The 22962-nt window shown below is 36.7% G+C and overlaps 3 protein-coding genes across 8 annotated transcripts; 1 reads left to right on the top strand and 2 right to left on the bottom strand.

Moving 5' to 3' along the window:
* Window positions 1-1835: 1835 nt before the first annotated feature.
* Window positions 1836-22941, top strand: LOC110641579 (pentatricopeptide repeat-containing protein At4g38010-like). 6 transcript variants are annotated; one of them, XM_021793359.2, is made up of 5 exons: window positions 1836-4053; window positions 19391-19514; window positions 20985-21768; window positions 21879-22072; window positions 22186-22941. In XM_021793359.2, the coding sequence occupies exons 1-2, from the start codon at window positions 2150-2152 to the stop codon at window positions 19425-19427; spliced, it is 1941 nt and encodes a 646-aa protein (XP_021649051.2). In that variant the 5' UTR covers window positions 1836-2149; the 3' UTR covers window positions 19428-19514; window positions 20985-21768; window positions 21879-22072; window positions 22186-22941. The 6 variants fall into 6 exon arrangements, with proteins under 6 accessions (XP_021649051.2, XP_057996258.1, XP_057996257.1 ...); XM_058140275.1 differs by having other exon boundaries at window positions 21879-22376; window positions 22499-22941; XM_058140274.1 differs by having other exon boundaries at window positions 21879-22376; window positions 22495-22941.
* LOC131175605 (uncharacterized) lies at window positions 14010-20150 on the bottom strand. The gene is made up of 2 exons (XM_058140278.1): window positions 20065-20150; window positions 14010-15093 (listed from the first exon to the last, which is right to left on the bottom strand). The coding sequence occupies exons 1-2, from the start codon at window positions 20126-20128 to the stop codon at window positions 14447-14449; spliced, it is 711 nt and encodes a 236-aa protein (XP_057996261.1). The 5' UTR covers window positions 20129-20150; the 3' UTR covers window positions 14010-14446.
* LOC110641578 (uncharacterized) lies at window positions 19944-22386 on the bottom strand. Its single transcript, XM_021793358.2, has 2 exons — window positions 20247-22386; window positions 19944-20157 (listed from the first exon to the last, which is right to left on the bottom strand). Exon 1 carries the CDS (start codon window positions 22384-22386, stop codon window positions 20326-20328), a length of 2061 nt encoding a protein of 686 aa, XP_021649050.2. The 3' UTR covers window positions 19944-20157; window positions 20247-20325.
* Window positions 22942-22962: the final 21 nt, after the last annotated feature.

The raw sequence follows: 22962 nt of genomic DNA, 5'->3' as shown, positions 1-22962 counted from the left end.
TTGAGTATTTAATTTTAACAAGATAATTATTCTATTTTTATATTTTAATTCCTAAATTAAAATAAAATAATTATTTTTTAATTATATAACTGACATAGAAAATAAATGAAACTATTGATAATTTTAATTTATAAATTTTTTAAATTTTAATATATAAAATTTTAAATTTTTATTAATTATTGTATATTTATTTTTATTATATTTTATCTTCTAAATTTTTTTAATAAAAATAAATAAAATTATATATATATATATATATATATATATATATATAAGTACATGTAATAATGTATTCATTTAAGGGTATCCATTAGTATGATTTTGAATCGAAATTAATTGCTTAAATTTAAGATTCAAGGGAATCAAAATTAGATTATATAGTTCATTTCGATTCAAGTTTTAATTTAACTTTTTTTAATAAATTTAATGATTAGTTTTTTTATATATTTTCAAAAAAATTTACTTCTAATTTGAAATTAAACGAAATTAAATCTATTAATTCTGATATAATTTCGGTTTAAACCATAACTAATCTAATGAAGCATTGTTAGGACAATACTAGCACTAAATTTTCACCCAATGTGGTTGGACCTGCTTAAGATGTCTTCTGCCCCACACAGCACCTTGCCAAATGGATGATGCATCGACTCCGAGTCTTCCACTCATATTTTTGCTATTTACTAATTAGTTCACCCAATCACACAAGTAATGGCTTCATGATCATTGATCAATATGTAATCAATCAGTTCTGATAAAATTTTGATATAATATAAAGTAATCATTTAAAATATATAAACCTCTTTAATTAAAAATATATTCCATCAAAATATATTCTTTAAAATATGTTATTATTAATTTTCCTTTTAAGCATATCAAGTAAGAAAAAAATAAATTCTTTCTCATTTTCTCTCTCTCTCCCTCTTTCCTTTCTCAAGCCTTCTTCTCTCTCTATCTCTACTACAATATTAAAATATCTTTTTAAATATATAAATAATTTAAAGAGTATAATATAATTAAAATTATATAAATTATGTAAACATAAATATGAATATCAAAATTTTAAACTATATCCCATCACCAATTTAATAGTTTGAAAACATGTGATAAAATAATGATTATAAAAAATCCTCATTTTACAATTCAAAACTATTAATCATATGATGCATTATAAAATCACAGAAGGTTAACCATAATCAATTATAAATTTATCTTGAAACCTCTCGGGTGGCTAACAGTAAATTGGCCAACATGTATGAAGCTAGAAATAACAATTTTTTTTTTCAAGAATCGCAATTAACAATTTTATATCTCTTTACGGTGTAATTATTGAAAAATTTTCTCTCAATGTTATCGATATTTTTATTTGATCTCATATAGTTAATTTTCAAGATTTTTCTTGTAATTTCATGCGCATGTTACACGGCAATGCCCACTTTTGAAAATAAAGGGCTGTTATTTTTATTGTGACTTATGGATTCTTAATAATACTATTTATTCCAATTAATAAAAGTTTCTTTTTTTAATATATAAATTAATAAATAATAAAACTTAGAAAATAATTAATTTTGATATTTAAAATAATTAATTTAATAAAATTTAAATTAATAAAAATTAATTAAACTATAAAAAATGTGAAAGATAGAAGGGAGAAGGGAGCGAGAAAGAAAGAGAAGAAGGAAAGGGAAGGCAAAATTTTTTTTTTTTTAACAGGAAAACTTGTACGGTGGGTCATAGGATTTTTTTTTACAGCTATTTTTTTAAAATAAAATTAAAATTAAAAAAATATTTTAAATAAACTAAAATTAAGTGGTTAAAATGAAATTAGCACCTCGGGTTGAGACCGTGGTTGGTGTAATTATCACCTTATTATTATGGTTTAAGTTGTGTTTGTTTGCAAGAAAATGGTTACGTGGGCAAGTGGCCAGTTGGGGAAACTGGACCTTTCAGGGGGTGTGTCGCCGGTGTACTTATCTCCGTCCCTTCATATGAACTGGACCAGACGACCCTCCTCACTCTTCAGACCTCACATTTGGAAAATTTGCGTTGTTATGAAGCTTGAGAAAAAGCTACACTTCCTCACATTCTCTCATAATCTGCTAATTCTAATTCACTGTTTCTCTTCCCTTGATCGTTTAAATCCCTCTGTTTCATGAAATCATGGAGCTGTGCCTTTAGCAATTGCGACTTTGTAGAAGGACTTCTAAGGTGTATTTATGTCCATGTATATATCAAACAACCGGCAGAGCTCTTTTCTGAGAATGGGAATAGTGCAAGTGCAACTAATATGATCAAGATTAGGCCATATCATTTGAAATCGGTTCTTTTGGATTGCATTCCTACATGCAACAACTTGAAATCTTTCAAAACTATCCATGCACAGTTAGTTACTTCAGGCATTGTTCGCAATGACTTAGTTGTCAACAGGGTTGTTGACTTCTTCGGAAAATCTGGTGATTTTGTTCATTATGCTTGTGGTTTTCTGAAACAATGTGATTGGCGCATAAGCTCATTCCCTTTTAATAGTTTGATTTCTAGTTATGCTGGCAGTGATAGGCCACAAGTAGCGATCTTGGGTTATAGACAGATTGTGAGAAATGGGTTTTCGCCCGACGTGTACACTTTCCCTGCGGTTTTGAAATCGTGCTCTAAGTTTATGGGGATTGGAGAGGGAAGACAGATTCACGGGATTGTTGTTAAGATGGGTCTTGTAATTGATATCTATGTGCAAAACTCACTTATTCATTTGTATGGTATCTGTGGTCATTGTGGTGGTGCTGGCAGAGTGTTTGATGAGATGCTCGTGAGAGATGTGGTCTCTTGGACCAGTATCATTTCTGGGTATGTAAGGGCAGGGTTGTTTGATGAGGCTGTAACTATGTTTTTGAGGATGGACGTGGAGCCCAATATCGCAACATTTGTTAGTGTGTTAGTTGCGTGTGGGAAAAACAGAAATCTGAGTATTGGGAGGGGAATTCATGGGTTGATTTTTAAGCGTCCGTTAGAGGAAGGTTTGGAGGCCAGCAATGCTCTCATAGACATGTACGTTAAGTGTGAGTGTTTGAATGAAGCCAAGCAAATTTTTGACGAGCTTCCTCAGAAAGATATTATTTCTTGGACCAGTATTATAAGTGGATTGGTTCAATGTAATCGTCCCAAGGACTCGTTGGAGTTGTTTTATGATATGCAAAACTCAGGCGTTCAGCCTGATAGGATTACACTTACCAGTGTACTTTCAGCTTGTGCAGCCATTGGAGCTCTTGATTATGGCAAATGGGTACATGAATACATAGATCGAAAGGCAATCAAATGGGATATTCAAATTGGAACTGCTATGGTTGACATGTACGCAAAATGTGGCTGCATAGATTTAGCAGTGCAGACCTTCAATGGAATGGCTAGTAAGAATATATTTACATGGAATGCTTTGCTAAATGGGCTGGCAATGCATGGACGTGGCTGCGAGGCACAGGAACTTTTTGAAGAAATGGTAAGGGTGGGCATGATGCCAAACGAGGTGACATTTCTTGCCATTTTGACAGCTTGTTGCCACTCTGGCTTGGTAGATGAAGGGCGGAAGTACTTTCATCAGATGATAAGCTGGCAGTATAATCTTTCTCCAAGGTTAGAACACTATGGATGCATGATAGACTTGCTTTGCAGGGCTGGACTCTTGGATGAAGCTTTACTTCTGGTAAAAACTATGCCTATGTCACCTGATGTTCTTATAATGGGAGCTATTCTGAGTGCTTGCAAGGCTAAAGGAATTTCGCATCTCTCTCAACATGTACTAGACCACCTCATAGAACTTGAGTCTCAATATAGTGGGGTTTACGTGCTCCTCTCTAATATCTATGCTTCTAACCAAAGATGGACTGATGTGACAAAAGTAAGGAGGTTGATGAATGAGAAAGGAATTAAAAAGTTCCCTGGAATGAGTATTATAGAGTTGGATGGTAAGGCGCATGAGTTTCCTGTTGGGGATATTAGCCATCCTCGAAATAAGGATGCTTGGATATTGCTAAAGTTCCTCACCAACCAAATCTTCCGTGAAGGGTATGTGCAGGCCCATTCTTGACATCATAAACACATTTGCTGTAAGTATTGTCTTTATATATTTTTTGGTATCACGATCCCAAATTTTGCTGTGTGCTATATGTTTTGGGCCTTCTTAAATGCATACTTCTTAAATTCCATTAAGGGACAGTTCACAGTATGAAGAATATTATCGTAGTAGAATAGTTTTGCATAATCAAATAGCAAGAGGTGTTTGTTAGCATCACAACTTTGTAATGCTTATTTGATAGGTCAATCTTTGTTTCTATAAAATAGCAAGGAAGGAGAAAAGAGAGAGATTTGGGGGAGAAAATTCTGTTGTATTTCATTCAAGCTATGCACACACACACACACACACACATATATATATATGCAGGTTACAAGAAGAGAAAGGTTAGGAAAACTAATCCTAAACCAACTTAAACACTACTCTCCTATTAGACTTAGGAGAATAGAGTAGCACAAGATATCCTCAACACTCTCCCTCAAGCTGGAGAGTACATGTCATATGCTTCAAATTTGTTACAAATATATTCAGTCCGGGAACCTCTAAGAGACTTAGTGAAGATATCTGCTAGCTGATCATTCGAATTAACAAAACTGGTAGCGATACATCCTAATTTGATATTCTCTCTAATAAAATGACAATTCACCTATATATGTTTTATTCTTTCATGAAAGACTGGATTTGAGGCGATATGAAGAGCAGTTTGATTGTCACATATTAGCTTCATTTGTTTAACCTCCCCACACCTTAATTCTTGGAGAAGTTGTTTTAACCAGGTAAGCTCACAAGTTGCTAAGGCCATAGCTCTATATTCTGCTTCTGCACTTGGTCTAGCGACTACGTGCCACTTTTTACTCTTCGAGGTTATTAGATTCCCTCTAATCATAACACAATATCCTGAAGTAGATCACTTATCTGCAGGAAAACCTGCCCAATCCGCATCAGAGTATCCAACAACTTGTGAATGTCCCTTATCTTAATACAATAGACCTTATCCAGGAGATAATATACTTAAGAGTGTGAATTACTGCATTCTAGTGATCATTACTTAGGAGCTTGGAGGAACTGGTGTTAGGGTTTTGGGTCCCTAACAAAAGAAATTAGGAGAATAGAAGAAAGAAGAAGTAACTGAGAAAGAAGAAGTAAGAAAGAGGATCGGAAGAAAGAAGAATTAGGGAGAAAATTAGAGAGAGAGAAGAATATTATTTTTGAAATTTCAGTTATGCAATTACAAAGTAACTCCCCAGTTTTATACACTTTAGTAGTTGTAACTGCTTATCTAATCAATTCCAGCTGTTTACTAATCAATTCCAGCTGTTTATTGACTTCTATAACTGCCATCAGCTACTCTCCTTGATTCATAAACCTTCCCTCCTTTTTATTCCTAAACTTCTTCCTATAATATGTAACAATACCTCTCCCATTACCACATTCTTGTCCCCAAGAATGTGAAAATTCAGGGAATTGAGCTAAGAGAGAAGCTTGATCTTCCCAAGTAGCATCTTCAGCAGGTAGATTAGCCCATTTAATGAGGCCTTGAAGCACATGCTGCTTGTCTCTTGTAATAACTCTTGTCTGTAAAACCTTCTCAGGAGCAACAATAACCCTTTCCTCTATCATTGTTGGTAATTCCATCAAAGGGGTTACTTTATCTCCTAGTTTCCTCTTTAAAAGAGAAACATGGAAGACAGGGTGTATAGAGGAACTAGGTGGCAACTACAATCTGTAGGCCACTAAGCCAACCCTTTTCAACACTAGATATGGACCATAATACTTAGCAACAAGCTTCAATGAAGTCCTAAGGGCAATAAAAGATTGCCTGTAAGGCTGAAGTTTCAAATAGACCCAATCTCCCACAGCAAACTCCCTTTCACTTCTCTTTTTATCGGCTTGATGCTTTATTCTCTGTTGTGCAAATGACAAATTTTCCTTAAGAATAGAATTCATATTTGCCGCTATTCCAAATATTCAGCTACAGCTCCGACAGTAGGCAACTCTGATGGAATTACTGGCAGAAATGGAGAAGAATACCCATAAAGAGCTTCAAAAGGGGACATCTTAATTGCACTATGATGAGAAGAGTTGTACCACCATTCTGCTAACAAAAGCCATTTACTTCAAGAAGAAGGTTGCAAGTGACACATGCATCTCAAATAGGCTTCCAAGCACTGATTTAATCTTTCAGACTGGCCATCAGTTTGAGGGTGATATGCTGTGCTAAAAGCAAGTGTAACCCCCAAACATTTAAAGAGATCCTTCCAAAAGAGACTAGTGAAAATCTTGTCTCTATCTGAAATAATAGATTGAGGAATGCCGTAAAGTTTAAACACAGAATACATAAAAATTTTGGCTACTGAAGAAGCTGTAAATGGATGTGTTAAGGGAAGGAAATGGGCATATTTTGTCAATCTGCAAATAACTACTAGAATAGTATCTTTCCCATTTGATTTTGGCAAATGCTCTATGAAATCCATAGAAATTTGTTGCCAAGGTTGAGTAGGAATCTCCAATGGTTGCAATAAACCAGAGGAAGCACAATGCTCAGATTTGCACCTAGCACAAGTATCACAAGTTTTGATATACTGCATAACATCAGTCAACATACCAGGCCAAAAAAAATATTTTTTCAACCTCATGTGAGTAGCATGCACCCCTGAATGTCCCCCAACTGCAGTGCTGTGATAAAGTGCCAATAAATTCTGCCTCAAAACTGTAGCAGCCCCCACATACATTCTATCCTTGTAATGGATCAGTCCATTTTTCAACCTATAACCAGGATATGCATTAGGATCCAATGAAAGAGTTCTTTGCAACTCTAATGCTTTCTCATCACCCTCATAACTATGAACCAAATTGTACATCCAAGTTGGTGTAACAGAAGAATTGGACAGCTGCAATACATTGACTTGCTGAACTGTCCTATCAGGCCTTCTGATAAGGCATCGGCCACTTTATTTTCAACTCCTTTTCTATAGAGAATTTTATAATCAAGGCCCAATAATTTTGAAATTCCCCTCAGCTGTAATCCAGTATATAACCTTTGCTCTAAAAGATGCTTGATACTCTCATGGTCAGTTTTTATGAAGAATTGACCTTGCTCCAAGTAATGTCTCCATTTAGAGACAGCAAAGGTAATGGCCAAAAGCTCCTTTTCATACACAGATAGGGTATGTGATCTAGGTCCAAAAGCTTTAGAAATAAAAGCAATAGGATGATTCTCCTGTTGCAATACTGCACCCATTCCCCAGTTGCTAGCATCATTCTCAATAACAAAATTTTTTGCGAAATCTGGCAAAGCAAGAACAGGAGCTTCAGTTATAGCCTGCCTGAGCCTGTTAAAGGCTTCTTGAGCTGCTGGACCCCATTGGAAAGCATCCTTCTTCAATAAATCTATCAAGGGTTTACTGATGATACCATAGTTCCTTATAAACTTTCGATAGTAGCCAGTGAGCCCCAAAAAACTCCTCAATTCCTTAACAGAAATAGGGGTTGGCCAAGTAATCATGGCCTGTACTTTCTTTGGATCTGTTGCTACCCCTTCCCCTGAAATTATATGACCCAAATACTCCACTTCAATCTTCCCAAAAGAACATTTAGACATTTTTGCATATAATTGCTGCTCTTGAAGAACCTTAAACACCACTTCTAGGTGCTGCAAATGTGTCTCCATATTATGGCTGTAGACTAAAATATCATAAAAAAAAATCAGAACAAACTTTCTTAAATAAGGCTGAAATATGTGGTTCATCAATGCCTGAAAAGTTGCTGGGGCATTGGTAAGCCCAAAAGGCATCACAGTAAACTCATAATGGCCTTGGTGAGTTCTGAATGCAGTTTTGGGTATGTCTGGAATATGCATTCTTATTTGATGATACCCTGCTCTAAGGTCTATCTTGGAAAAAACACAAGCTCCATGCAATTCATCCAGTAGATCATCAATAATAGGAATAGGGAACTTATCCTTGATTGTTTAATCATTCAATTTCCTATAATCAACACAAAATCTCCATATCCCATCTTTTTTCTTCACTAAAAGGACTGGAGAAGAATATGGGCTAGTAATAGGCTGAATGATTTGAGATTGCAGCATATCAGAAACTAACTTTTCAATTTCAGCTTTCTGAAAATGGGGATACCTGTATGGCCTAACATTAATGGCCTGAGAAGTTGAATTCAATGGAATGGCATGATTGTGGCTTCTAAATGGTGGAAGGCCATGAGGTTCCTCAAAGATACTATGATACTTTTGCAATAGCTGCTCTAAACCCTCACTCACATGCACTGCTATTGCATTAACAACAGAATCATTTTGCTCACTTTCTGAAACTGAAACACAAAAAATAGGTGTTGCTAAATTAGCCCCTCCTTTCTGAAGTAATTCAGAAATAGTATCACAGGATTTCAGAATAGATCCTGAAGAGTAATCATTCAGCCCTTGTAAAACAATTGGTTTCCCATAACCACTCAATATAACCCTTGAAGCCTTAAAATCAAACAAAATTGGATTAAAACTTTTAAGCCAATCAACCCCTAAAATCATATCGAAACTTCCCAACTACAGAATCCTCAAGTCAAAATTGAAATGATGAGACTGCATCTGCCAAGAAAAGTGTTGACATTTGTGTTCACAAGTAATTTTCCTCCCATCAGCAATAGAAATATGGGCAGCTGGTATTTCCACAATTGGCAGCTTCAATTCCTCAGCAACTTTCCTATCCAAGAAGCTATTAGTACTCTCTGTGTCAATAAGAATCACCAGCTGTCTACTTCTATGCTTCCCCAAGACTTTAATAGTTTCATTCCCTTGCTTTCCTTCCACAGCATATATTGATAGCATAGGTTCTCCCATATTTTCCAACTCCTATGATTCCTCTAACATATTCAAACCTTCTTCCTCATTTTCCCCTTCTAATTTCTCAATCTGTACAGCCATTGCAGTCTTAGGTTTACATAGGTGCCCAGGTACAAACTTCTCTCCACACTTGTAACAAGGTCTTGGGTTGGTTTTAGTAGTTGAATTAGGTTGATTGGAAGGTTTGTTGACTGAAGAATTGGCTGTTACAACAGGGGTAGCACTGCCAGTAATTGTTTTGTTCAAAGGAAAATTTGGTTTAGGAATAGAATTAACAAGAGGTGGTCTTAGAGGGTAAGAGTATAGCTGACTAAGTCTAGAATTTTGGTTGGCTTGGCTAGCATTTGTAGAATTGAAGTTATTACCAGAATTGCTGTTGTTAGGATTGCTGTAAGAATTAGGTCTAAAACTTGCAGTGGTATAAGAATTCTTAGCAGGACCTTTGTACCTTCTGGTATTATCCAAAAGCTGCTCTTGCAGTCTAGCAACCTCAATTGCTTGAGAAAGAGTGGTTGGCTTCATCATTCTTACCATAAGTCTCACCTCATCTTTCAAACCCTCAATAAATCCTGAAAGAAAATAGGATTCACCCAAATCTGGCATAACCCTCTCCATTCTAATCCTTAGATCCTCAAAAGTATCTTGATATTCATCCACAGTCCCCTCCTGCCTTAACTTCATAAATTCCTCAACAATATCTTGTAACCCTTGATCCCCAAACCTCTCACAAATACTCTGCTCAAATTTCTTCCAAGAATGACTCTTTTCCCTATTCCAGTTATGAAACCATGCATCTGCCTTATCAGTTAAAAACAGACTAGCAATCCCAATCCTTTTATCCTTTGGCACTCCATACATATCAAAATATTTAACACATTTCCTAATCCAAACCCTAGGATCATTTCCATCAAAAGTCATCAATTCAATCTGAGGCAGATAAGGGTTTGATCCCTCACAACTAAAAGAATTATTAGAGTTTCCAGAATTACCTTGAGAAGGAATGGGTAACAGCCCCCTATTTTCATGCACTCCAGATTTGTCCTCATCACTGCTACAAATTTCCTTTCCTTTTTCTTTGTTTTTATCCTCTATCATAATGCTCATGAAAGCCCGAAATTCCTCCCTGAAAGAATTAAGTTCCAAAGAAGTTTTCTTTGCCTTCTCCTTCATTCCTTGAGTCTCCTCTTGGAGATCTCTCATTTTCTCCTCTAGTTCAGCAATCTTGACCATCTCAGAACTCACCACTACAGATCTAGTCATATTTCCAACTCACAAGAACCAACAATTGAATCAATCCCACCACGTACCAGCTCTGATACCAAATGTTAGGGTTTTGGATCCCTAACAAGAGAAATTAGGAGAATAGAAGAAAGAAGAAGTAACTGAGAAAGAAGAGGTAAGAAAGAGGATCGGAAGAAAGAAGAATTAGAGAGAAAGAGAAGAATATTATTTCTGAAATTTCAGTTATGCAATTACAAAGTAACTCCCTAGTTTTATACACTTTAGCAGTTGTAACTGCTTATCTAATCAGTTCCAACTGTTTACTAATCAATTCGAGCTGTTTATTGACTTCTATAACTGCCATCAGCTACTCTCCTTCAGTTACAACAGCCTTTCCCTCCTTTTTATTCCTAAACTTCTTCCTATAATATGTAACAACTGGCTTACCACACTAACAACAAACGAGATATCTAATCATGTAATAGTAAGATAATTCAATTTATCAGCCAACCATTGATATCTGCTAGGATCTTCTAATAGCTTCCCTTGTTCTGGAATAAGTTTGACATTTGGATCTCATAGGAGTGTCTACAGGTTTGTAATCTATCATTCCAGTCTCTTCGAGTATGTCTAAAGCTTATTTTCTTTGGGAAATGGTAATAGCTATTGAGGATTGTCCCACCTCAATTCCCAAAAAATATTGTAGTTTTCCCAAATCTTTAGTTTTAAATTGATTGAACAAATGTTGTTTGAGACGAACAATCTCATCATGGTCATTTCCTCTTATGACAATGTCATCAACATAGACTATCAGATAAATGCATTTACCATGATTATCATGGCAAAAAAACCACTGAATGATCAATCCACTCCGAGTCATTCCAAACTGTTAGGCTGCAGTACTGAATCAACCAAACCATGCCCTTGGAGATTGTTTTAGACCATTTAGTGCATGTCGAAGACGACATACTAGGCTAGGCTCCCCCTAAGCAACAAATCCTAGTAGTTGCTCCATATATACCTCCTTAACTAGTTCCTCATGAAAAAAAACATTCTTAATGTCCCAACTGATAAAGTGTCCAGTGATGCATTGCTGCTAAAGAGATAAGTAGATGGACTGATGCAATTTTAGCTACTGGAGATAAGGTGTCACCATAATCAATCCCATAAATCTGGGTGTAGCCTTTGGCAAGGAGACGAGTCTTTAACCTATCAATCTTCTCATCAGGACCTACCTACCTTCAGAGTATGAATCCAGTGACATCCAACTGCAGATTTACTCTGTTGCAATGGAACCAACTCCTAAGTACCATTATTGTGAAGAGCAGTCATTTCCTCTATCATTGCACCTCACTACCCTGGATGTTCTAATGCTTCTCTAACAGTCTTGGGTATGGAAATATTAGACAAGGTGGAAACAAAGGCATGATAGGATGGTGATAAACGATGATAACTCAAACAATTATAAATGGAATGTGGCTTTCGAGAAGAACAAATACCTTTGTGGAGGGCAATGGGAAGAGATGTTGTATCTGATGAAGGCATGAACGTAGTAGGTGTCGAAGGAATAAGTGATGAGTTATCAAGGGTAGCTAGTGTACCTGTATCATGAAGAGAAGGATTATTTGTGTTAACAGAAGGATGAGGATGACGGGAATAGACTTGTAGAAGAGGAGGACTAGGAACATTGACTTGTGATGGGGAAAGAAGAGGAACAGGTAAAACTTCAAAAATGCATCTTTTGGTTACGGCGTTTCGTGAAAAAAATGAGGATGTTTCAAAAAAGGTTATATCTGCTTAAATAAAATAATTTTTGGTTGTTGGATCATAACATTTGTAACCTTTTTGAAAGCTGCAGTATCCAAGAAAGATACGCTTAACAGATTTAGGCTGGAGTTTATCTTTTCCAGGAGTGTGATCATGGATAAAACAAGTACAACCAAATACACGCAAGGACAAATGATGGGAATCTTGATTTGGAAATAGAATTGAGTGAGGACTTTAATGCTGCAACACAGAGGAAGGCATTCTGCTAATTAAATAACAAGCAGTAAGAACAATATCTCCCAAAAAATGAAGGGAAACATAATGGTGTATAAGTAAGGTATGGAAAGTTTCAATAAGATGCTGATTTTTTTCATTCAGCAACTCCATTTTGTTGTGGAGTATATGCACAAGAGGTTTGATGAGTGATTCCTTGAGAAGACATGAAGTTGGTAAAGGGAGAGGATAAGTATCCTTTTGTATTATCACTGCGTAATATCTTAATTGTAGTACCAAATTTATTACAGATTTTAGCACAAAATTTTTGAAAAGTAAAGAACAATTCAGAATGATTTTTTATTAAAAATACTCAAGTGCAATGAAAATAATCATCAATAAAAGTAACAAAATAATGAAGTCCTAAAGTTGAACTTATACGACATGGTCCCTATATATCTGAGTGAACAATGTCAAACATAGAGGTAGCTCTATTATTGACTCGCTTAAGAAAGGAAGCTTGAGTTTGTTTCCCATACTAACATGACTCACACTCTAAAGAAGACAATGTGGACAGAGTAGGTACTAATTTTCTAAGTTTTGTAGACTTAGATGACCTAGATGGCTATGGAGAAGATTGGCAGATGCAACTGAAGTGAAAACAACCGGTGATCTTGAGGTAGATAGATAATACAGTCCTCGTGACTCATATCCTATGCCAATCGTCTTCCCCGTACCCCGATCTTGCACAATAACAGAGTCAGCCATAAAAGTGACAGAGCAATCAAGATTTTTGGTTAGTTTGCTTATGAAAATCAAATTGTATGGACATTTAGGTGCAAATAAAACTGAATTTAAAGAAACAGAAGAAAGAGGTCGAACTTCTCTTATTCCTTTAACCACAGTCTGTGTGCAATTAGCTGGTGTAACTCTAGAGGGAATTGAAGGGGAACTAAGGTTAGAGAAAATGTTCTTATTACTAGAGATATGATCAGATGCACTGGAGTCTAATATCCATGGACCAATGAGTGTAGACTTGATCATGTAAGCAAAAGAATTACCATAATGAAACGTGCCAGATGAGGATGATTGTTGTTTAGTAGTTTGATACTGTAAATATTCATTGTAGTCAACTCCAGTTAAGACAATAGAATTGGACTGCTAATCTTTTGCATCAGGTAATGGAAGCAGTCCATCACCATGGGTTTGAGCTACATGAGCTATGGGTCGGCTTGTGTTGAATTGATTGATGCATGGTGGTCGACCATGCAATGCCCAACAAGTATATCGAATGTGGCCTCTTTTGTCACAGTAGCTACAATGCGATTTGGAGCCTCTTCCTTTCTCTTCTTGGAAACTGCTCTATACCTGCTAATTTCCAGTTTGCATAGCTAACACAAATGTTTCAATTTCATTATTAGTATCAGATGCACTTGCGCAACAATTGAGCAGAGACATCTACCAAAGAAGGAATAACAAAACAAGTTAAGATTTGATCCCATACAGAACCAAGGTCAGATTGAAGTCCTATCAAAGTCAAGACAGTAAAAAAACTTGTCTCCTTGTTGTTCCTGTGCAGTAATGCTATCAGATCAGTATTTCTATTTGCCCTAAATGACTCGCCATATCTTGTTGGATATGGACAATATCTTAGACTACTTTATATACATGTTGTATGTCATTAGTGTATAAAGTCTTAGCCTTAATCCAAACCTTACAACATGTTTTACAGGATTGAAATAAGGTAAGAAATTTAGAGTCCAAAGAATGCCATAAAAGACTACATAACTGTGCATCAATTTTGTTTCAACTAGTTCTATCAATTGTAGCAATTTCACTAGCATTATTAACTAGATGATCATCATAACCTTGTCCCATAAACCACAATTCTACAGAGGCTTACTATGACATATAATTATTACTACCTTGCAGTTTAATAGTAGTAATTATCGGAGAATTAGAAAAAGAAGAGAAAATTGGCTTAGAGTCACCTGTATTGGAGGAACTAGTCTTTTTAGTCATGCTAAGAGTGCTATTGAAAATTACACTTGAAAAGAATTGTTTGAATGAAACAACTCTGAAACAATGTGGAAGTAGAAGCTTTTGTCTTTGGAGTTGAGAGACCAAGGAGACCGGAGCTGTTTTGTAGCTAAGAAGACTCGTCGGTCAAGGACGAGTTGATCGGTGTTGACTCTGGCAAGAAAGGTGGCGAGAATATCTCTCACACGCCAACGCATGTACAAAGTCTAGTGATATTGCGATGGCGCATGGAGGCTAACGACGAGGATTTCAATGACCAGATTTCAGGAGCAGACTCCCAAGCTGTTCTAGTTTCATCCTAGGTGGTTGGCACCAAGCTGTTCTAGTTGCAATCTCTCCCACCAAGCAGAAGCACCACCTTTCAACCGACAAGCTACTACTTTCACCCTCCTTTCTAGAGCTGTCTCCATGTAATCGAAGAATCTTTTCACATCAGCTATCCAATCTAGAAATTTCTCGATGTTGAGACTCCCATTGAAGTTGGGAATATCAACTTTGAGCTGAAAATCCTTGTTCTCCCTCCTATCATAACCATGAACAACTCTTCTCCCATAATCACCTTGCTGCCAATGCTTAGGATAATCATGGGAATAATAGACGTCCTCCTCTTTCGAGTCTTCATCATAGACATATTGCCTACGAGCGGGAATTGTTCGATAAATAGGGTCACCATGAGCTACATCATCTTTTGGCCTTCTATTTGCCACTCGATCCTTGTTTGTATTAGTTTCTAAAGCGCCAAGATGGTGCACAATTTCTTTGAGACTTCTTTCTATACGCTCGAATCTGTGGTCCACCCGTTGCTCTAGTAATTGCTCAAAATGCTGCCCTAAACGTTGCAATGCATCGTCCCTTGGTTCAAGGGCTCTAGCTCTCTGATCACCATCATAAGGGCCATTGTCATCATCACTGCCAGTTGCCATCCTTGCTCTGATACTACCTGACGCAGCGTGAAATTTAAATAAAAACACACTCCACACACAATAGTGAAAATAAGGAGAGAAACCTGTCTCTCAAATTACATATAAACAAGGGTATTTATAGATATAAATATCCTAAACCTAATAGGAATGTAAAACTACTAAATAGAAATTTTAGATAAACTAAAATACAATAAGAAGATGTAAATTAAATAGGAAACTAAATTTTAAATACTCAACTCAACTCAACTAAGCCTTTATCCCAAAAATTTGGGGTCGGCTATATGGATTCACTTTCTCCACTCTGAACGATTTTGGGTTAAATCCTCAGAAATGTGTAATGCTTCTAGGTCATGTTGTACTACTCTCCTCCAAGTCAATTTAGGTCTACTCCTTTTTTTCTTTCTATCCTCTAACCTAATGCGCTCTACTTGTCTAACTGGAGCCTCCGTATGTCTACGCTTCACATGACCAAACCACCTCAATCTCCCTTATCTCAACTTATCTTCAATTGGCACCACCTCTACCTTTTCTCTAATACTCTCATTATGGACTTTATCTAGTCTAGTATGGTCACTTATCCACCTTAACATTCTCATCTCTGCAACTCTTTTCTTAGATGCATATGACTCTTTCAGTGCCCAACACTTACTACCATATAACATAGCCGGTCGTATGGCTGTACGGTAAAATTTTCCTTTCAATTTATTGGGAATCTTACGATCACATAAAACTCCCGTAGCACGTCTCCACTTCAACCATCCGGCTTTAATCCTATGACTAACATCCTCCTCACATCCCCCATCTACGTGAAGGACTGAGCCTAGATATTTAAAGTGATTACTTTGGGGCAGTATCACTCCATTCAAACTAACTCCTTCCCTATCACCAGTTTGGCCTTCACTGAACTTGCAATGCATGTATTTTGTCTTCGTTCTACTTAACTTAAAACCCTTTGACTCTAGAGTACTTCTCCAAAGTTCTAGCTTTCTATTGACTCCTTCTCGTGTCTCATCTATCAGAACAATATCATCCGCAAACATCATGCACCAAGGAATACTCTCTTGTATATGTTTCGTCAGTTCATCTAAAACTAATGTAAAAAGGTAAGGGCTTATGGCTGATCCTCGGTGTAATCCAATTGAGATAGGAAAATCTCTTGTGTCCCCTCCCACTGTGTGCACAATAGTAATTGCTCCTTCATACATATCTTTCAATACTTGTATGTACCTAATAGATACCCTCTTTTGTTCTAACACATTCTATAAGACCTCTCTTGGAACACTATCATAAGCCTTCTCCAAATCAATAAAAACCATGTGTAGATCTTTCTTCACATCTCTATATTTCTCCATCAAGCTTTTAATGAGAAAGATCGCTTCCATAGTTGAGCAATGGGCATGAAGCCAAATTGATTGAGAGAGATAGAAGTATCATGACGTAGTCGATGCTCCACAACTCTCTCCCACAACTTCATAGTATGGCTCATGAGTTTAATTCCCCTATAGTTTGAGCAACTCTGTATGTCTTCTTTATTTTTAAAAATAGGTACTAAAATACTCTTCCTCCATTCATCAGGCATTTTCTTTGAGTTTAGAATCTTATTAAATAATTTAGTTAACCATGTCACTCCCATATCTTCCAAATACTTCCACACTTCAATTGGTATTTCATCGGGTCCACAGGCTTTACCCACTTTCATTCTCTTAAGTGCTTCCTTTACTTCTAAAGATCTAATCCTTCTAGTATAATTCACATTCTTTTCTATTGTTCTATAATCTATATTCACGCTATTACCATTTTGACTATTATTAAAGAGATCATTAAAATAATTTCTCCATCTTTCTTTAATGTCCTCATCTTTCACCAACACTTTTCCTTCTTTATCCTTAATGCACCTAACTTGATTGAGATCTTGACATTTCCTTTCTCTCCTCCTTGCTAATCTATAAATATCTTTTTCCCCTTCTTTAGTTTCAAGTTTCTCATATAACTTTTCAAAGGCCTGTGCTCTTGCTTGACTAACTGCCTTTTTTGCCTCTTTCTTTGCTATCTTGTACTGTTCATATGCCTCATTATTATCACATTTAGGTAATTTCTTATACCATTCCCTTTTTCTCTTCACTGCCTTTTGTACCTCCTCATTCCACCACCATCTCTCTTTTGAGGGTGGTCCATGTCCTTTAGACTCTCCAAATACTTTTCTAGCTACTTCTCTAATCTTTGATGCCATCTGTATCCACATATCATTGGCCTCCATATCTAGCTTCCATACTTCGGACTCGAGAAGCTCATTTTTGAAATTCACTTGCTTTACTCCTTTGAACTCCCACCACTTTGTTCGAGCTACACTATTTCTTTTGACCTTACTTGAATTGTTCCTAAACTTGACATCCAAGACCACCAACCGATGTTGATTTGTTAAAGCCTCTCCTGGAATGACCTTGCAATCCTTGCATAGAGCTCTATTTGTCTTCCTAGTTAAGAGGAAGTCGATTTGGCTTCTATGTTGCTCACTTTTGAAAGTCACTAAATGTGACTCTCTTTTTATAAAGTAGGTATTTGCTAGTATTAGGTCGTATGCCATAGCAAAATCCAGGATGCTTTTTCCCTCCTCATTTCGACTGCCAAAACCAAAACCTCCATGAACATTCTCATAACCTTGTCTATCACTTCCTATATGCCCATTCAAATCTCCATCAATGAAAACATTCTCTTCATTCGGTATGCTTTGCATTAAATCATCCATATCTTCCCAAAACCTTTGTTTACTCTCACTGTCTAGTCCTATTTGTGGGCATAAGCATTAACTATATTTATTGTTTCTCCTTTTAGTACTAGCTTTACTAGTATAATTCTATCTCCTACTCTTTTCACAGCTATTACTGCGTCTTTCAATGTCCTATCTATGATTATGCCCACTCTGTTCTTGTTTCTCTCCTTTCCAGTAAACCACAGTTTGTACCTTGAATTACCCACTTCCTTACTTTTCTCTCCTACCCATTTAGTCTCCTGAATGCAAGCAATATTCACCCTTCTCCTTTTCAAGGTATCCACAAGCTCCATTAATTTTCCTGTAAGTGATCCAACATTCCAAGTACCAACCCTGATCCTCCTCCTATCCTGCTCCTTCCTAATTGGTCTCCTTCTATGATATCTTCTATTGTTTTCTATGTCTATCTTGTGTTCTGTTCCACTATTTATTCTACTATCTGTCCTATGGACTAACTTCTTTACCCACATCCGTCCATGATGTGGGAACCCTTACTCACTTAACACCACACCCGGGCGCTGGCATGGCGCGTCGCTTTCGGTGAACGCCCTACACCCTTGCATATTTCTCACTACACCCGGGCTCCGATGTAGCGCGTCGTTAGTAGAGGACGACCCAACGTTTATATCATTTGAATCCATATCATAGGGTGTGACGAAATTTTTACACTGGTTGTCACCTACCGCAACCCTCCTCCTTTATCCGGGTTTGGGACCGGCTAAGCGCAAACTACTTAGGTGGAGTTAGGAAACTAAATTTTAAATAAAGTAGAAAAATATTAATAAGTCCTAAATAGAGCATGAGACTTCCTAATTATTTTTAATATAATCTCTATGGTTGCTAAAAGTTTTCACAAGCTATCCTAGATAAATTAGGATTGTTGGAAATTAAAATTAGTTAAAAAAAGTTTTTGACTTGTTGTCCAAGCCCTGCATCATCCACTAACATTAGTCAGTGAAAAAAGTTAAGAATACAACTCTCTTTCCTCCATTTCACTTGTTTTTGTTTTGTTACCAAATAAGTTGTAGAGGTGGTTCGATGATGCTGTGTCAAGTTATTGTACACCTCAGGCAACAAATTTACTGTGGAAAAAACAAATTCAGGATTAGCTTTAGATTTTAGGTTTCTGGGAAAGCTATACTTGTTGAATCACGGTCAAGTGTATCATGCATGATGAAATGTCTTAGCGTGAACGGAGCTTTGAAGCCTATGCTCGATAGACTAAATAAAAATGGGTGTTAATTTATTATATTCTTTGTAACTGTTATTTGAGTATTCAAAGGAGGTATTGCTGAAGCGTCTCAGTAAAAGAAACAGGAAACTATTCTATTGTCAATAGACGACATGATCTACAATAGGACATTTCTGAAAGACAGTCTTTATCCATGCTCTAAAGACAAATAAAAATGCTTGCTTATCCTGATTGCGTAAGGTAGCTTTATGAGCATTTCATATTACTATTGTCAATAAAGTTGTTTTCTTGTTATAAGAAGGGCTTACAAGCTTTTCTTGATAATTAACTTTTTAACATCTTTCCTGTGCAGAGGACTTGACATTTCTGTCCTCTCGATATTGCACTGAGAATAAAGTGGTTGTTGACTAAATCTAAAAGAAAGATATGGTGGTTTAGCAGGCTTGATTTCAAGTTCTTATCTGAGTGCATAAGTGGTAATACACTGGCTTTTACTCATTACGTGCAATCTGATTCCTTTATTTGTTGTCCTATAATTTCATTGAATCATCTCCTAGCATATTTGAAAGCTAATAACTAAAAGGTTTGGTCCTTCATTTCTACAGTATACATTTCTTGTTTGTAAGATTACATTTAAAAATAATTGGAACAGATTGCCGTGAATTAAGCTATCTTGCAAGTTATTTGGAAAGGGTAATATGATAATAAAACTGAAGTTTTCATCACATGCATTATCAATTTCATTGTGATAATGCAATCTGGAAGACTGGAACAGTACTAGAGGCATGCGGTTCTTTGTCCCTTAATTGATTAGGAAAAAAAAAAGCATCATCTTTTTTTTTTAATTTTTATTTTAAGTAAATAATATATTTTGTTGTACTCGATGACTAATTGGCAACTCAGGATAAATTGTTGGTAAAATGTGAACAAAGACAAACACACGATATTTATCAATTTTTGCTTGATGGATGTTTCAGTCAAATACAGGAAAATTAAACAAACAAGGGTTTGAGGTGAACAGCTGACCTGGAAGTATATTCATGTTTCTTGGTATAATGCGTAGGATTGACACTTTCCATCTATTTAGCATTGTTCTTCATACAAGTGCAAAGGATGCCACTGAGATTGAAGGGGAAAATGATATACAGAAGGTCATGCACTTAATGCAAGGTCTTGAATTTATCATCTGAAAGAACAATTAGGCCTACCTCTTTTTTCCTTTCATGATTGTTTTTGTATACAATGAACTCAATCCAAAAAAAAAATGGTGAGCAAATAATTTTCCATTTAAACTTCAACAGTTTTCTGATTCAGAGCTGTATATCTCCACTTTGCCTTCTCCACAAAGTCTGCATCTAAGAACTGAGCAATGAAAGCCCAAAGCCTGTAAGTGTCCTCAAAGTTAGCCAGGAACCCAAGTGCAACTGTAACTACTGTTATTCCCATGTTGGCTTTTTCTTTACCCTTGTTTTTTAATGTTCCTTTTACTTCACATGTTCTTCTCTCAAGAACTCTTGCCTTTTCTTCTTCGTACTTGTCTGAGAATGAGATATGATGCAAGAATCCATAGCTGAGAGATATGTTGCTTCGATCAGCAAGTTTCTGTATGAGAGGAGCCTCAACCTTTTCTCCTTTCCAATCAAAAACATTGAATGCCAATGCAGGTCCCCGATCAAACTTTATCTTTGGCCCATATATTCTAATGACAGGGATTTCTTCTGTGTTTGGATGCTTGAGCTTCATCAAAGCATTCACCAGCCAATTGATCAGGCACCTTGATCTATTACTGATCTGTGTCAGTCCGAATAAATCAACCTGATCCAATCCCCTGCATTCAACCTCCGTGGTCCCATTTTTGCTGGTTCTTGCAGTTTCTTGTTGGATTACTGTAGCAGGTTTTCCTAAATCGATAATTTCTGAAGTTTCTGGTTCTTTTTGTCTTGCAGCTGTTCCTATTGTTTTAGACTTGGAGTCTGGAGTTTCTGATACTTCCTGTTCTCCAGCTATTGCTGTAGTTTCAGTCTCAGAAGTTTCTGATGCTTTCTGTTTTCCAGTTGTTACTTCGGTTTGGGACCTAGAGGTTTCTCCTTGTTCCAATTTTCCTGAATACCTCTTTGGGGTGGGCATTGGACCTGAAAAAGAGTTTGATGTATCTAATTCATCTTCTTCTAACACACATTTAGACGTCCATTCAAGTTCTATATCAGTACCAGAAGATTCATCTAGGAACCAAAACAGCTTCTTTGCTGGGACAAGACTTACCATTCCAGTAGTGGTGGAATCTTCCAAGAGTGGTACAGTAGATTTTTTGACAAAGAGGCATCCAAAGCCAGATGGGTTTTCCCCAAAAATCTTGTAGAAGGAACAAATGACAAAGTCTGGGCGAATGAGAGAGAGGCCAAAGCTGTCCATGTCCTTTGGTCCCAATGCACAAGCATCAATCAAGATATGCCAGCCATTCTCCTGCGCGATGGTCATCCACATATAACGATATCTGGCTCCAGTCACTCTAGAATGAACCGGAAAGACAAATAGTCCTCTCTTCTTCTTCTTTTTGCTTTTCCTCGTAACCATCTTCCTTAATTTTGCTGAATGAATCCTGAGCCTAGGCCAAGAGAACTCTGCTGACATGACTTTGGCTCCTTTCTTCTCAGAACAGTGAATCATGGTTTCTACTGCTTCACTCTCATAGTCATAAACAGTCAGAAGCTTCTGACTAGATTGGAAAGGGTAAGATTCTGCTACAAGTTTGAAAGCTGATGTTCTATTTGCAGTGAAAACCATACAATAATCATTTTCAGATATATTCAGAAAACTCATGATCCGTTTCTTTATTGCAGATTCTAATTCTGATTCTTGGCCACCATGAAGTAGTTGTGTCTTCAGATTTCCCGTCTTGCAGGACACACTGAAAAAGGGAAAACGTGAATTTTGAGGAGGTGAATGTGGAGGGGAAGAGACAATTTGTTTTCTGGAGTCATGTTTTTGTAGCTGGGAATAGGAGAAGAGACCGATGCCAATGTAATCAAGGAAGGTACGGTGGGAGAGGGAGAGATGATAGTATTCCCGTTCTCGAATTTGGTCAATTTGACAGGTTTCATTATATTGTGGATAAGCTTTGGAGAATTCAACAAATGATTCTTGCAGAGATGGGAGAGACTCGGGGTCTGTGAATTGGGCGTTTGGGATAGAGGAAGTTGCTGTCACGGCAAAGTTCTGGCGACAAATTGCTACTAAGCTTCTGGTCTTGCCCCTTTTTTCCCGGGGCTTATGAAAGCCAAGGAGAGGGCTTGGGCAGCAGCCGTTAAGGCATAGTTGGGAGGCTTCTTTTAGGCTAGGTGAGTGCATTTTTTTTTTTTTTTTTTTGCTCTCTCCTCAACAATGTTGATATTTTATCATTGGTTTCTGCTCTTTATTTGCTTTCTTGGTGTGGTTTCTTTGTTTCTTTTCAATCAGCCAGGTTGTTAGCTTGTGAGAAGCATTTATTATTATTATTATCTCTCATCAGCAGTCACTTTTGTTTTAAAACGTGATGGGGACAGGGTGCCTCTCAGGCTCCACTAGGACAGGTTGAACAGGTCAGACTATAAAATTGATTTTACGTCTCGTATTTTTCACGAAGTTGACCTTGTTGTGATGTGTTACTGAACAATCAGCGCAAATTTAGTCGATGGAATTAAACTAATACACACATTTAAAACTAATTCAATTTGGAGAGAAACCATAATGCCTGCACCTTTCCCTTAAGGCTTTGTTTGGATGAGGGTGAACATGCAAAAAGTACAGAGCTAATTTGTCACTGGTGAACATGCTGCTAGAGGCATTTGAGCTATTATTTTTGCTTTCGGACAATTATTTAAACTCTTTGGTCTTCAGATGAAGGATGGTTAGATATAGGTGTAATACTCGAGCATTTCAAAATCT

Source organism: Hevea brasiliensis, chromosome 17, assembly GCF_030052815.1.
Source record: "Hevea brasiliensis isolate MT/VB/25A 57/8 chromosome 17, ASM3005281v1, whole genome shotgun sequence".
In the NCBI taxonomy this organism is placed as follows: Eukaryota; Viridiplantae; Streptophyta; class Magnoliopsida; order Malpighiales; family Euphorbiaceae; genus Hevea; species Hevea brasiliensis.
This window is presented reverse-complemented; position numbering and strand designations above follow the sequence as displayed.

Excerpts from the sequence above, each read along its gene's own strand:
- LOC131175605 (XM_058140278.1), bottom strand. The coding sequence starts at position 20,128 with ATGCTAAATAGATGGAAAGTGTCAATCCTACGCATTATACCAAGAAAC. Across the intron at positions 15,094-20,064 it reads AAACATGAATATACTTCCAG|GTAGTATCAGAGCAAGGATG; the intron begins GTCAGCTGTTCA and ends ACGCTGCGTCAG.
- LOC110641578 (XM_021793358.2), bottom strand. The coding sequence starts at position 22,386 with ATGCACTCACCTAGCCTAAAAGAAGCCTCCCAACTATGCCTTAACGGC.
- LOC110641579 (XM_021793359.2), top strand. The coding sequence starts at position 2,150 with ATGAAATCATGGAGCTGTGCCTTTAGCAATTGCGACTTTGTAGAAGGA. Across the intron at positions 4,054-19,390 it reads AACCAAATCTTCCGTGAAGG|AGGACTTGACATTTCTGTCC; the intron begins GTATGTGCAGGC and ends TTTCCTGTGCAG.